At 42.6% G+C, this 14,809-nt stretch overlaps 1 protein-coding gene across 2 annotated transcripts in view; it reads left to right on the top strand.

The window, feature by feature from the left end:
* AKR1A1 (aldo-keto reductase family 1 member A1) overlaps positions 1-11,748 on the top strand; it is a 45,108-nt gene extending 33,360 nt beyond the window's left edge. For both annotated transcript variants that reach the window (XM_050961226.1, XM_050961225.1), the window contains exons 5-9: positions 1,801-1,996; positions 3,715-3,914; positions 5,084-5,156; positions 6,712-6,798; positions 11,038-11,748. In XM_050961226.1, the coding sequence (XP_050817183.1) occupies positions 1,801-1,996; positions 3,715-3,914; positions 5,084-5,156; positions 6,712-6,798; positions 11,038-11,103 (622 nt within the window). In that variant the 3' untranslated portion in view covers positions 11,104-11,748. The remainder of the gene's footprint in view (positions 1-1,800; positions 1,997-3,714; positions 3,915-5,083; positions 5,157-6,711; positions 6,799-11,037) is intronic.
* The last annotated feature ends 3,061 nt before the right edge of the window (positions 11,749-14,809 follow it).

Raw genomic sequence — 14,809 nt, 5'->3', positions numbered from 1 at the left:
ATCCATGCTGGCTATTCCCTATCACCTTACCACCTTCCAAGTGTTTGCAGATGATTTCTTTAATTACCTGCTCCATTATCTTCCCTGGCACAGAAGTTAAACTAACTGGTCTGTAGTCTCCTGGGTTGTTTTTATTTCCCTTTTTAGAGATGGGCACTATATTTGCCCCCTTCCAGTCTTCTGGAATCTCCCGCGTCTCCCATGATTTCCCAGAGATAATAGAGGCTCAGATACCTCCTCTATTAACTCCTTGAGTATTCTAGGATGCATTTCATCAGGCCCTGGTGACTTGCAGGCATCTAACTTTTCTAAGTGATTTTTTACTTGCTCTTTTTTTATTTTATCTTCTAATCCTACCCTCTTCCCGTAAGCATTCACTATACTAGACATTCCTTCAGACTTCTCAGTGAAGACCAAAACAAAGAAGTCATTAAGCATCTCTGCCATTTCCAAGTCTCCCGTTACTGTTTCCCCCTCCTCACTGAGCAGTGGGCCTACCCTGTCCTTGGTCTTCCTCTTGCTTCTAATGTATTGATAAAAAGTCTTCTTGTTTCCCTTTATTCCCATAGCTAGTTTGAGCTCATTTTGTGCCTTTGCCTTTCTAATCTTGCCTCTGCATTCCTGTGTTATTTGCCTATATTCGTCCTTTGTGATCTGACCTAGTTTCCATTTTTTATATGACGCCTTTTTATTTTGTAGGTCACGCAAGATCTCGTGGTTAAGCCAAGGTGGTCTTTTGCCACATTTTCTATCTTTCCTAACCATCGGAATAGCTTGCTTTTGGGCCTTTAATAGCGTCCCTTTGAAAAACTGCCAACTCTCCTCAGTTGTTTTTCCCCTCAGTCTTGATTCCCATGGGACCTTACCTATCAGCTCTCTGAGCTTACCAAAATCCGCCTTCTTGAAATCCATTGTCTCTATTTTGCTGTACTCCCTTCTACCCTTCCTTCCAGAACTCCTGCCACTTTCGCAATCCCAACATTTTCCTTTCAACTGGGGGAGCATAGGAAAGTGTGTGTGTCTCCAGACTGAGGCAGCAGTGCAGCCAGTCAGTCAGTCAGTCATACTCCTTAAATAGCTTGGTCAGCCCCCTTCTCATCTTGCTTTCCTCAGAATCCAGTAGTATCCCTCCCACAATGCACTGTTGTGTCACCAGGCCAGCCGGATTCTGCGTTTGTTGTATGTGTTGCTGGAAACACTCCTAACCCAGGAGCAGGAAGGTGTGATTTTTATTTTTTTAAGACATATTCCAACTGGGAGCTGAGCTCATATGCACTGCTGACATTGCAGTACAGTGCCAGGGAAAGGGAATATTGGACTCTTCCAAGCGCCCTCTTCTGGATGTAAAACCAAAGTCCCTTCGGTAGCAGGTTGGCTCCAGATGGAAGTTTAAAATTCCTATAGGAATCTTCAAAAACTCTGAAGGGATTACCTCTGTCCTGGCAAACGTTCTCTTTTTCAATCCGATATTTTCTAAGGTCAGAGTCTGTGGGTGAACTGTTGCTTGTGTGTATAATGATGGCCATGTTCTCATATAGTTACTGCAGTATAAGTAGATAGCTTTGAGTACTCTACAGTAAGTTACTTTGACTAAGAAAGACACCGTATACTAACCAGTTTTCCATATGATAAATAAGCATATTGGAATCTAAAGGAGATGTAAGCTTATCTCACATGGTGCCTTGTAAAGCATGTATTGGACTTTTATGAGTATTTTAAAGAATATTTCTTTTACTGGACATTTACTATAATAAAAATCTCCATGCACTGTGTTTATACTGTTTTTTTGCAATGTTATAGACGAGGAGATACTCTTTTCCCAAAGAACCCTGATGGCATGATGCGTTTTGACTACACTGACTACAAGGAAACTTGGAAGGCTATGGAGAAGCTGGTGGAGAAAGGTCTGGTGAAGGCCATTGGACTGTCCAACTTCAACAGCCGTCAGATTGACGACATCCTCAACATGGCTGCTATCAAACCAGCTGTACTACAGGTGAGACAAACGCAGGCATGTGGGAATGGGCCTCTGTGTGAAAGGGCAAAGTCTGTGCAGGAAAGGTACATTAGTGTCTACTCTTCTTTGTGCAGATCCTATCCATATGAGGAGTGAGCTCCTATGACCACTATTCGTTGAACACAAATAATGTGCATGGTGGTGTATGACCATAGGAGCAGAGTTAGCCCTGCACTGGAGCAGGCACCAGTGCAGGGACAGGCCTGGCTCCCACCCTATTTGTGTGTTTGAGTGAATGGGTTTCACCCTGCATGCAGGCTAGTGCAGCCCTGAGGGCTGCCCTCGTGTAGTCCCCATGAGGCTTTGCAGAAGTGCAGAATACTTGGAGTGCAAGAATGCCTGGTCGTGCCTCCTCCCATCCCCTGTCTGCCCCTTACCTTCCCTAGATTGACCCCTGTAGCCAACACTTCTGCAGAGATGGCACAGATCTGTGCCAGGCACAGGAATCCCTTGTGCTGGGGCAATTCCCTGGGGATGGGTTTATGCCTGTCCTGCAACCCTTTATGCTAGCCTTGCCAAATAAAGTTAATAGAAGAAAAGTTTGCCTTCAAGGATTTCTTGGTCTAATTTGTTCCGCTTCAGCTGAAGCACTTCCATTAATCACAGCTGAAGTGGTAAGGACCATGGAGAAAGTCCCTTCCTCAGGTAGGAAAGTTCCAGAACATTTAGGTCTTTTTAGGCCAGAATGAATACCTGTAAATTCAGCCTTGAAGCCAATAAGCAGCCAGGGCAGAACGTGAACACTGGTGTCAAGAATTCATGATGAGAAACTCCACTAAGCATGCAGGCTGTTGCGTTCCGCACCATCATTACTCTGAGTGGCGTTATGGCGAGAGTGCATTGCAGTAGCTTAATCTTGCAGTGACAAAGGCACGGATTATAGCAGCAAGAGCCTCACCTGGAGGGGAAAAAAGGGTCACAGCATCCTAGAGTGACGTAGATTTAAAATCAGCCATCATGGCCATTGCGAGCAGCTGGGGAATCAGCAATTTTCTGATTGTGATCACTCTGTAACAAATAGCCATCACACCCTCACAATTCAAGGGGTAAATACAATCCTGTGGGTGCTACCTAAGAGATGGGAATGAAGCCATGGAATGGCAATCTTACCTACTCCTGGTAGGGTGTGTGGGCAAGTCAACATTGCCTCAGAATCAATACTACTAAAAGCAGCTGGTCTAAGAAAATGGGAACATTATTCTAAAAATCCATTTACAACACTGACCCAACATGGATTAAGCTGACCAGCTGCATTCCGTTATACTGAGTGCTGTGTAAACAGGCTTGCTCAATAAATGCATTTTAGGGCATGATGGGAGGTCTTAGTGGATCGAGTAGTTTCTCAGGCTAAGGCAATAAGTTTGCCATTCAGCTAAAAGTATTTCCAATTGGTCAAATCCTCTGTTACATGTTGTGCCAGGATACAGGTTGTGGGGATGCTGAGTCTGTCTGAATTCAAGTTCACATCTTGCACAGAGAATTCTAGTATTTTCAGACAAGGTAGGTGAGGGTAACTTGTAGAAATCCCCACCCGCAGCTACCTCCCTTTAGTTAGCTATGCAGCCTAATTCCTTTGCCATAACCTTCAAGGTGACTTCTCAGTCCTGCTAGCAGTAAACTATTGTATCATGGGAATCCCAACAACTGAAACAGACTTCAGTCCTCTTTTTTTGTTCTGTTGTGTGTTGTTTTAACAGGTGGAATGTCATCCCTACCTTGCTCAGAATGAGCTAATAGCTCATTGTAATAAGCAAGGGCTGGTAGTAACAGCATACAGTCCCCTTGGCTCTCCTGATCGAATGTGGAAGCACCCCGATGAACCAGTACTTCTAGAAGAATCTGGGATCAAAAAACTGGCAGAAAAATATGGCAAATCACCTGCTCAAATCCTCCTCAGGTACTGAACAGTTCTGAGAAAGGGTGGTATTCATCACTGGCCCTATTGACGCAAGTGGCACACAGTTAAAGAGGTTCTGACTGAGACAGTATTTTTATTGTCAATAGAGTATTATAGCCATTAAGAGCCCTAAAATATAATTGCCTACTAGTTCATCTCTCTTCCACTTGGCAAACCATTATTTTCTCCTCTATTTCTGTGCAGCACAAGCCAGCCTAGGATTTTGATCCTATACAGCACTGAGGACTTTCTAAGGCCTTGGCTATACTGGCGCTTTACAGAGCTGCAACTTTCTCGCTCAGGGGTGTGAAAAAATCACCCCCCTGAGCGCTGCAAGATACAGCGCTGTAAAGTGCCAGTGTAAACAGTGCCGCAGCGCTGGAAGCGCGGCTCCCAGCGCTGCAAGCTAAACCCCATCAGGATGTGGAGTACGTGCAGTGCTGGGAGAGCTCTCTCCCCGTGCTGGCGCTGTGACCTCACTCGCATTTCAAAGCGCTGCTGCGGCAGCGCTTTGAAGTTTCAAGTGTAGCCATACCCTAAGAGTCATAGTAGTTGTCAATGGGAAGCAAGGGGCCTCAGCAACATCTAGGACAGAGGTGGGCAAACTATGGCCCGTGGGCCACATCTGGCCCACGGGACACTCCTGCCCGGCCCCTGAACTCCTTTGTCACACTCATCTTTAGTTACAACAGCACAAATTTGGAGTTGGTTAGTCAGCTAGTAGAAGGTGGATGAGAGGAAGGATGATATTATGCTCAAGGGATTAGAGAGAACAGGAGTCTCTTCCTGGTTTACCTTATGGAAGTTAATGGGGCCAAAATTTTCTAAAGGGTTTAGCAGTCCAGCTTGAGACATCTTGCTCTTGTTTCAGTTTTTTCAAAACTGATCAGCTGCAGCTCTCAATGAAGTAGTCTAGTGACCATTCTGTCTTGCTCAAGATTGGTGTTGGCCGGTTCTAAGGTAAACCCTTGTCCAGCTCACCTCACAGCCATCAAGTGCTCAGAAAGGGGTTCAAGGTGCAGGGAGTAAATATATGTAAAATACCATCAAGTGAAAGAGAGAATTGTTTGCTTGGAACAGATGTTTCTGGGTGTCGTTGTGTCTCCCCCCCCCCCCCCCCGGGTTGCATGTGTAGAAGTTGAGGTTTTTCTTCCTTCCCTGTGTAATAGGTGGCAAGTACAGCGTAAGGTGGTTTCCATTCCCAAGAGCGTCACTCCGGCCCGCATTCTGCAAAATCTCCAGGTAAGAGCTCTTTTATTAGCAATGCAAATACTTAATATCTTTCCTTAGAGGGAAAAAATGTTAGTAACTGCACAACACAAAAAAGAGGGTGCTCATCCCAAGACTCATTACCAGCTCTCCAGTTACATACAGGTCTGTAGACGCAGACGGGTGGAAAGAATTTTTGGAAAAGAAACTCATTTAAGTTTTGAGTGACAGAAGGGTTTGATCACCCACTCCTTGTTTTTAAATGAAAATCCCTTGTCTTTCCTAATTTAGCAGTGGAGTTTGCCCTTATATAGATAAGTAAACAGTAACTTGTCTTAAAATGGTATTGGCAAAACAGTTTTTGGAAAGAACTGCCACTCGTTTTTTATTATTCCCATTCAATGACTAGGGTGTCTGGAATCAGTTGCTGTTCTGATTATACTCTTTAGCAGGAATAGGGTTAGTGAGGGTAGAATTTTAAAGAAACTCTTTCCTGAGCTACAGTTGAGCCAATTCACTTCACTTTAGAAGTCACTGGACACCAAAGTTTTAAAGTTATTTTGAGGTAAGTCTGTCTGGGTCAGATCTTGAGATCTTTGCTCAGCCCTTACTCAGGCAAAATTTATTGAGAGTTTGGCTGGATAAAATTAAAATCTTGGGTGTAATTCTGCAACTCTTACTTGTATCAAGCCAAATTCTGCTCTCCATTACACTGATATAAATCTTGAGTAATACCATTGAGTTTAATGGCATGACACTGATGTAGACACAGAGTAACTGAGAACAGAATTTGGCCCATTGATTAGCGCTTATTCACAGAAGCAGTCCCACTGATTTCTGTGGGACTGCGTCTGTGACAGTCGGCTATTCAGTGTGAGCAAGAATGCAAGTGTAGTATCAGGCCCTGAGTAAAGACCTCCAGATTTAGCCAGCCCTGTATCTCATTTTTTGTCAAACTGCTTCAACTCCTGTTAATGAACAAATGTAAAAAAGACAGGACCAATCCTGACTCCGTTCTTAGTCTGAGTTTTGCTTGAGTACAAACTAAGTAGAAACTTCAGGATTTGGCCTGTATAGAGAGATTTTCCCTTAATCTCTAATTTTCAGTGCTTCCCAGTGGAAAATGAAATCTCTGCATCAGGAGGCTGTCAAGACTACAGCTTCCAGTATGATAGTTAATTCTTTTGTAATACTGTTTCAAACACAGTGTTTAATCATTTACCCTTTTAAAATTTAAATACAGTTATTAGAATTTCTAATATTGCAGTGAGCTTTTCCTTTAAAGTCCAGACAAAAGCATTCTGTAATTACATTTTAAATTATTCCAGTCTATTGTTCTTTTGTGTGTGTATTGGTATCGTTGCAAGGCCCCAGGTTGATGCTTCTAGATGTTACTATTTCATTCTGTGTCTTGGTATACTGAGGCATGCAGGTGCAAGCCACCCCCCTCGTTTGTTGGGTCTCTGAAGGAGATCAGGCTAGAGGGAGGTGGGCTGTAATTGTTACACAGGGAACAAGACAGGGTGGCAAGGTTTGGGAGCTGGGCAGCCACAGTCCAAGAATAAAGCTTTAATTTTTTTTGTTTTAGGTGTTTGACTTTAATCTCACAGGAGAAGAGATGGATCACATTGGAACCCTGAATAAAAACTGGCGATACATTGTGCCAATGGTTACAGTAAGTTTCTCTGGCTGGGTCAGGGGGAGAAAGTGTGTATGCGTGTGTGTTTTTTGTCTCCGTGCTCTTCCTTTCATCATCCCCTGCCAGAGCTATTGGTGGACAAAACATTGCATCTTATTAGGGTAATGAAGCTGGAGATAAACGCTTCATAAAAGATTGGTGAGGGAATTGTAGATGAGGCATGTGGGGGTACTGGACAGCTAGGTTAGTGGCTGTGTTGATATATTAAAGCACCTTTAGCTTGTCTCAGTATGCTCAAAGCCCAGGCACAGCCAGCTGGCTTGAAAAGTGCGGAAGAGCCAAAAGGAAGAGGATGCTGTTCTCTGCAACTAATGCCCAGAGAGGGATTATTGAAGAAATGCTCCCTGCTTCCCCACCCTCCCTATCAGCATCATGGTGATTCACTAAGCAGATGAGACAAAAGAGGGTAGTTCAAAGTGCTAGCTCATCCAGCTGGGAAGAGGCTAAAGCTGTGCAGCTGGGCTTCAAAGATGCAAACAAAACAGGAAAAAATGAGACGGGAAGTATTTTAAATAGGAATCTAGTGCCCCGTCTGAGTGAGACCCTCCACAAGTACTCCTGTTCTTTTTGCAGATACAAACTAACACGGCTGCTACTCTGAAACCTTAAAAAAAAATGCTTTAAAAAGAACAGGAGTACTTGTGGCACTTTAGAGACTAACAAATTTATTTCAGCATAAGCTTTTGTGGGCTACAGCCCATTTCATTGGATGCATAGAATGGAACACACAGAAAGAAGATATTTATACGTACAGAGAACATGAAAAGTTGGAAGTAGCCATGCCAACTGTAAGAGGCCAATCAGTTGAGATGAGCTATCATCAGCAGGAGAAAAATAAACTTTGAAGTGATAATCAAGATGACCCATAGAAGGTGTGAGGAGAACTTAACATGGGGAAATAGATTCAATTAGTGTAATGACCCAACCATTCCCAGTCTCTGTTTAAACCTAAGTTAATTGTATCTAATTTGCATATTAATTAGAGTTCAGCAGTCTCTCTTTGAAGTCTGTTTTTGAAGTTTTTTTGTTGCAAAATTGCCACCTTCATGTCTGTCACTGAGTGGTTAGAGAGGTTTGTACATGGAGAGTTCAGAGGATCTGACTCAGCAGTTGGTCAAACTTTTATGTATTTATAATACGCTTTTATATCTGAAGATTAATCATGTGTAAAACTCTTAACATGTTTCCATGTGCTGGTTAGTCCTCCGCTTTTTAATCACTATTTCCAGTGTCCCGGGTGAAGAACAAAATGTACCACACACTGTAAATAATTCACTGGGGATCCAAGCTGTTGGTTTCAAAAGAGTAGGTGGAATATTTACTAGTAGAAAAAAATCCCTGAGATGTTTTTTCGTGCAGCAATCCTAATCTGTCTCTCTCTAACATCAGCTGCGTATGACTGGTAGTGAGCTTCACAGAAGAAAGCGTTGGCTGACTGGCAGGAGCTTGGCACCTTGAAAAGTGCATCTCCTCTCTATGGAAGCTTTCTGGTGCCATGCTTAAATGCCACCCCCTCAAAAGTCTATATTCAATTAGAGGACATGGATGAAATCCTGCTCCTAAAGAAGCCAAATGGGAGTTTTGCCAAGACTCAGGTGGAACCAGGATTTCCAACTATGTGTTTAGTGGCTAGGAGTCAGGACTCCTGAGTTCAATAACCAACCCTGCCACTGCCTCACGTATGACTTTGAGCAAGTTACTTAACTTCTCTGCCTCAGTGTATTCATCTGTCAAACTGGCATCACCACACTTTTCTCTGTGGTATCTCACAGGAGTGTTGAGAGTTAGACCAATAATTAATATTTTAAGTGCTTTGCAAAGTACACACATTATAGCAATTACAGGGAAACCCCGCTATAATGCGCCCCGCAATAACATGAATTTGGCTATAATGCGATTGTAAGGTGGCTCCGGACACCCCAGGCCAAAAAAAAAAAGCAGCTGAAGCGCCGCGGAAGCACAAAAAAGAAAAAAAAAACCATCAGAGCACCGCCGAAATGCGCAAAAAAAAAAAAAAAAAATGGCCGGAGCGCCGCGGACGCGCAAAAGAGAAAAAAAAAAGAGAAAAGAAAAAAGAAAAAAATGGCCAGAGTGTTGCTGAATCACAAAAAAACTCCAAACAAGCAAACAAACAAAAAACGGCCAGAGTGCCTCTGAATCACGAAAAAAACCAAAACAAGCAAACAAACAAAAAACGGCCGAAGCGCAAACAAAAACATAAACAGAACGGCTGGAGCGGCACTGAAGCGCAAAAAAGAAAAAAAGGAAAAAAAAGAGGCTGGAGTGCCCCTGAAGGAAAAACAAACAAACAAACAAACCAAAAAATGGAATGTGCCTTCCCCACTGCCTCCTCCTGCCTACACCCGCTCACCCTTTTGGGTAGAAGAGCCATTCTCCTCCCCAGCTGCTCCTCGCTCTTCCTTTGCCCCTTGCACGTCTCCCCTGCTATCCCCAAGTGTTTCCCTCTCTCGCTGCATGGCTGAGAGCCCCCACTGCTGGAGCTGCACCCTTTCAGTTACTGCTGTGGGCAGTTCGCAAATGAAAGTAGTTTTCTGCCCAAGAGAAATCGACAGGCTTGAAACTGACCAGCTTGAAATGGTAAACCCCGCTATACCGCAACCCTGCATTTAGCGCTACCCAATTTTTTGGACCCCAATCATCATGTTTCATAGATTCATAGATTTATAGACTCTAGGACTGGAAGGGACTTTGAAAGGTCATCGAGTCCAGTCCCCTGCCCTCATGGCAGGACCAAATACTGTCTAGACCATCCCTAATAGACATTTATCTAACCTACTCTTAAATATCTCCAGAGATGGAGATTCCACAACCTCCCTAGGCAATTTATTCTGGTGTTTAACTACCCTGACAGTTAGGAACTTTTTCCTAATGTCCAACCTAAATCTCCCTTGCTGCAGTTTAAGCCCATTGCTTCTTGTTCTATCCTTAGAGGCTAAGGTGAACAAGTTTTCTCCCTCCTCCTGATGACACCCTTTTAGATACCTGAAAAATGCTATCATGTCCCCTTTCAGTCTTCTCTTTTCCAAACTAAATAAACCCAATTCTTTCAGCCTTCCTTCATAGGTCATGTTTTCAAGACCTTTAATCATTCTTGTTGCTCTTCTCTGGACCCTCTCCAATTTCTCCACATCTGTCTTGAAATGCGGTGCCCAGAACTGGACACAATACTCCAACTGAGGCCTAACCAGCACACAGAAGAGCGGAAGAATGACTTCTCGTGTCTTGTTTAGAACACACCTGTTAATGCATCCCAGAATCACGTTTGCTTTTTTTGCAACAGTATCACACTGTTGACTCATATTTAGCTTGTGGTCCACTATGACCCCTAGATCTTTTTCTGCCATACTCCTTCCTAGACAGTCTCTTCCCATTCTGTATGTGTGAAACTGATTGTTCCTTCCTAAGTGGAGCACTTTGCATTTGTCTTTATTGAACTTCATCCGGTTTACCTCAGACCATTTCTCCAATTTTCCAGACCATTTTGAATTATGACCCTGTCCTCCAAAGCAGTTGCAATCCCTCCCAGTTTGGTATCATCTGCAAACTTAATAAGCGTACTTTCTACGCCAACATCTAAGTCGTTGATGAAGATATTGAACAGAACCGGTCCCAAAACAGACCCCTGCGGAACCCCACTTGTTATACCTTTCCAGCAGGATTGGGAGCCATTAATAACTACTCTCTGAGTACGGTTATCCAGCCAGTTATGCACCCACCTTATAGTAGCCCCATCGAAATTGTATTTGCCTAGTTTATCGAGAAGGATATCATGCGAGACCGTATCAAATGCCTTACTAAAGTCTAGGTATACCACATCCACCGCTTCTCCCTTATCCACAAGACTCATTATCCTATCAAAGAAAGCTATCAGATTGGTTTGACACGATGTTATAGCGGGGTTTCACTGTATTAGGTAAATGTTGCAAATAAGGAGCCCTAATTGTTCTTAATCCAATTCCTCAAGCCCTAGCCACTAAAAGTTATATTTGTTGCAGGCTACAGAGAATTCTCTTGGAAAAAGATTTTCTAGTAGTCCTATGCCTTGGGGAGAAGGGGGAGCTGTGATTGTTAAAGATATCCTTGCTAAGGACTGGGAAGTAAAGGAAACTAGATTCTGCATGGTTCAGTTTTTAATTTAAAGCAAGAACTGGATTTTCATCTTTCTGACTCAGATTGTCTTTTTTTATTTCACAGGTGAATGGAAAACTAGTAGCAAGAGATGCTGGACACCCCCTTTATCCTTTCAATGAGCCCTATTAACTACAGTAGATTGGGTATTAGAATAGGACTCCGTGCACTCGTTCCTCAAGTAAAAAGAACAGGAGTACTTGTGGCCCCTTAGAGACTCAAATAAATTCGTTAGTGTCTAATGGGCCACAAGTACTCCTGTTTTTTTTGCAGATACGCGGCTGCTACTCGGAAACCTGTTCCTAACCTAATTGTTGCCATTGTTTATCAAAAATCTTTCCAAATAAAATCTGATGTTCTAAATATTAGGCTTATGTGGGTTTCCTTGTAGCATAAGTATATTATGTATAATGCATCCTCTTCCTCCAGATGATGTAATACCTACATCAGTGCTGCTTATAATACACTGTATGCTCCTGCTATGAGGAAATATATGATGTCCATGGGAGCAGGCGAGGGAATTGATATCATGAAAGATGTACAGACCCTGAAAATATAAAACTACGATAATACACTAGTTTTGAATGGGGATATGTGCATAAAACAATTCTGAAGTCTTTCACAAGTGTGTGGATTAAAACCGAAATAACAGGGTTTAGTTCTTATAATTTGTCTTATTTCTTTTGGGGCTATACAGGGGTCTGTAAGATTACTCTTCCTTCCGCGGCTTTATTTGCATGTTACGGAAAAATAAATGCAGAGCATGGCTCTAGTTCATCCCCATTTCTACTTGACGCTCAGTTTCAAATGTAACAAGTTTCATTTGTCCTGTCCTGAAAGCGTCTCACCTTGGCAGCTTCTGAAGGAACTTTTCTGGAAGCTTTGCCTATCTTTTCACCTAACCCAGACTCAGCAGCAGCTATCCAATTCAGATTTTGGGAGGATCCTGGATTAGTTCCTAATGATACCATAGGTGCAGCTAGGGCCTGTTACAAGATCCCTTCCAGCTTCTTTACTGAGTAGCCAGCATGGTCTAATCTAGCAGATGCTGGACTGGGAGTCAGAAGAGCTAGGTTGTATTCCTGGCTCTGCCATTGTCCTCTAGCATGACCTTGGGTAAGTCACTTCCTCTCTATGCCTTGTTTTTTGTCCTCCCCCACCACCCCTTTGCCTTACCTTGCCTGTTAGCTCTTCAGGGTAGGAACTATCTATCTTGCATGCTTGTACAATGCTTAGCATGATGGGACCTGAAACAAATCTCCTCCTCCCAGAGCACCCACTTCTGCCAAAACATAGTATGGTCACCACTTTGTCTAGTTTGATTTCTTTCCCTCTGGTCCACCAATGCTGATACTGAGCCTTACATCCTGTTTAATGCTTTTTCTTCAGGTCCCCTTATTATTCACAGTAAACCAAGGAGACTCTGCCGCCTCCTGTAGGCTTTACATGGTATATAGCACATAATTCCCCTTCAGTCCAGGGTTTACAATATAGATAGCTATTCAGTTCTGCTCCACGCCTGAGATATGAGATACAGGCTTCACAGTGTCTCTAACAAATAATTCCCCTTCCCATCAGGGATCAGGTTTCTGTTGTTCTCTCTTTTCTCATTCAGTCCAGGGACCCCTGCAAGAATTCACTCCTTTAATCTTTGTGCCAGCACTACTGAATGCTGCTCAAGCCTCCCTATTCCCTGGAAGGGCCTGCAGAACTTTCCGCCCTTGCAGCTTTGCCCTGAAACTGAACACGGTTCTTCCTTTTAAGACCGTCCCTGGAAGTCTACTTCTTTCTTCAGATGTTTCATTTTGGGCTGATTATCCTATTTCTCCCTTCCTAGCTCCCAAGCCTGATTTGTCTCCTCACTCCAGCTGCTATCCTACTCCTAACCAGGCCAAGCTATCCCTTGTTAGGTCATAGAACTGAGAACTACTTCCTTTAAAAGGGTTCAGTTGCTGTAGACAGGACATCTAGGAACTAACCATACATTTAGTTTTGTTCCTTATTATTTGTAAGCAGCAGCATGGTCTTATGAAGTAAGCATGGGACTTGTATGCAGTAATCCTTTACTCTCTAATACCATCGGACACTGATTCCTTCTATAGCCATGGTGCAGTCATTTAACTTCCCGATTTAGTTTTGCCACCTGCAAAATTGAGTTAATTTACAATGCTGGAGACAGGGCATTATAAAGGGACATGTTGGCCTGGATTGTCAGACTTAAAACAAAGGGCTGCCTTAAATTTTTGAGCTTGCCACTTGGACACTGTCATAAGCTGTAAGGAAAAAAATAATTTAACTGCTAGTAGGTGAAAAGTAATTTAATTTCTTTTTCCATAGTACTGGACAAAAAAAATGAGAAGTGAAAGTGTGATTCTGTGTATAAAAATGGTAAAAAGATAATGCTGGGTTTAACAAATTTTAGCATCACACAAAATTCATAGATTTTTAGTCCAGAAGGGACCATTATGGTCATGTAGTCTGACCTTCTGCATAACAGAGGCCATTAAAGTTTCATCCAATGATTCCTGCCTTAAGCCTAACAGTTTGTGGTTGAACTGGAGCCCATCTCTTAGACATCCAATCTTCATTTGAACTGTAAAGGATGGAGAGTTTTCACTATCTCTTGGTAACATATTCCACAGTATGTAAATTATAGTGCTTTCTTGCATTAATATAATTGCTAAGCAACCAGACGTTTTCTTTAGCAAACAATTGTAGAAGTTGAAGATGAAGCCATACTATTCCTGTTCTGTGTCATCTTGACTTCAAGAATCTCTGTTTTAATTGCTGTTCTAGGTTAATCAAACATGGATAACTATTAGAATGTGCTCTCATTGCTGATTGGTAAAGTACTAGTTTCTTTTATTGATTCTTCTCTTTGCAGATGATATAGTTGAAAGTACTGTGTATACTGTAGTTAGACACTAACATCTTTCCAAGGAAAATTATTTAATCTACATGTATTATTTCCCCCCCCTTTTTTTTTTTTTGGTAATTGTATGCTCATAAAGAATTTGTTCAGTGTTTATGGCTTGACCTAGATGTAGAAAATTGCAAATACCAGAAACCTAATTAAAGTATCTTAAAAAAGCTATTATTACCCCAACCAGTACGAGGTACCTCAGTGGAAAATGCAAGGAACACCATATTAGATAACGAAGGAATAAGCAGCCTGTAGCCAATTTTCTTCCTAACCCACAGTTTATACCCTGAGGCAGGAAGGCTTGTACTGATTGATAAATATCTGTGAATGTTCTCTGTTCCTTTTTTGAATTGTACTAAATTGTTGACATAAATTATACCTTGAGGCATTGAGTTCTACATGTTAATTATGGATTGTTTTTGTTTAATTTTTTCCCTTTGTATTGGGTTTAAATTTGCTGCCCTTCAATGTAATTGTTCTTGGATTATGCACAAGGATAAGAGTGTGTCCGACTCCTCCTCTCTATCATTCACAATTGGTCTACCTCTATCATGTCTCCTCTTAGGCACCTGTGCTTTTGCCTCTAATTGTCTCCTTGCACCTAAAAACTCCCAACCATTCCAGTCTCTGAGTCCTCATAAGGAAGTCAATGCCTCTAACCCTTTCTGTTGCCTGTTTCTTAGTTCTGCGCTATCCCTTTTGAGGTAGGATGACCTGAACTGGACACAGCATTTCAGGGAAAGGTATAGCATTGACTTATATCAGGGGTGGGCAAACTTTTTTGGCCAGAGGGCCACATCACAAGTTGCAAAACTGTACGGAGGGCTGCGTAGGGAAGGCTCTGTCCCCCCAAACAGCCCCCCTCCCACTTCCCGTCTCCTGACTGCCCCCCTCAGAACCACCAACCCATCCAAG

The sequence above is a fragment of the Gopherus flavomarginatus genome, chromosome 7 (genome assembly GCF_025201925.1).
Source record: "Gopherus flavomarginatus isolate rGopFla2 chromosome 7, rGopFla2.mat.asm, whole genome shotgun sequence".
Taxonomy (NCBI): domain Eukaryota; kingdom Metazoa; phylum Chordata; order Testudines; family Testudinidae; genus Gopherus; species Gopherus flavomarginatus.
Note: the sequence above shows the minus strand (reverse complement) of the source record. Positions and strands in the feature narration are given on the sequence as shown.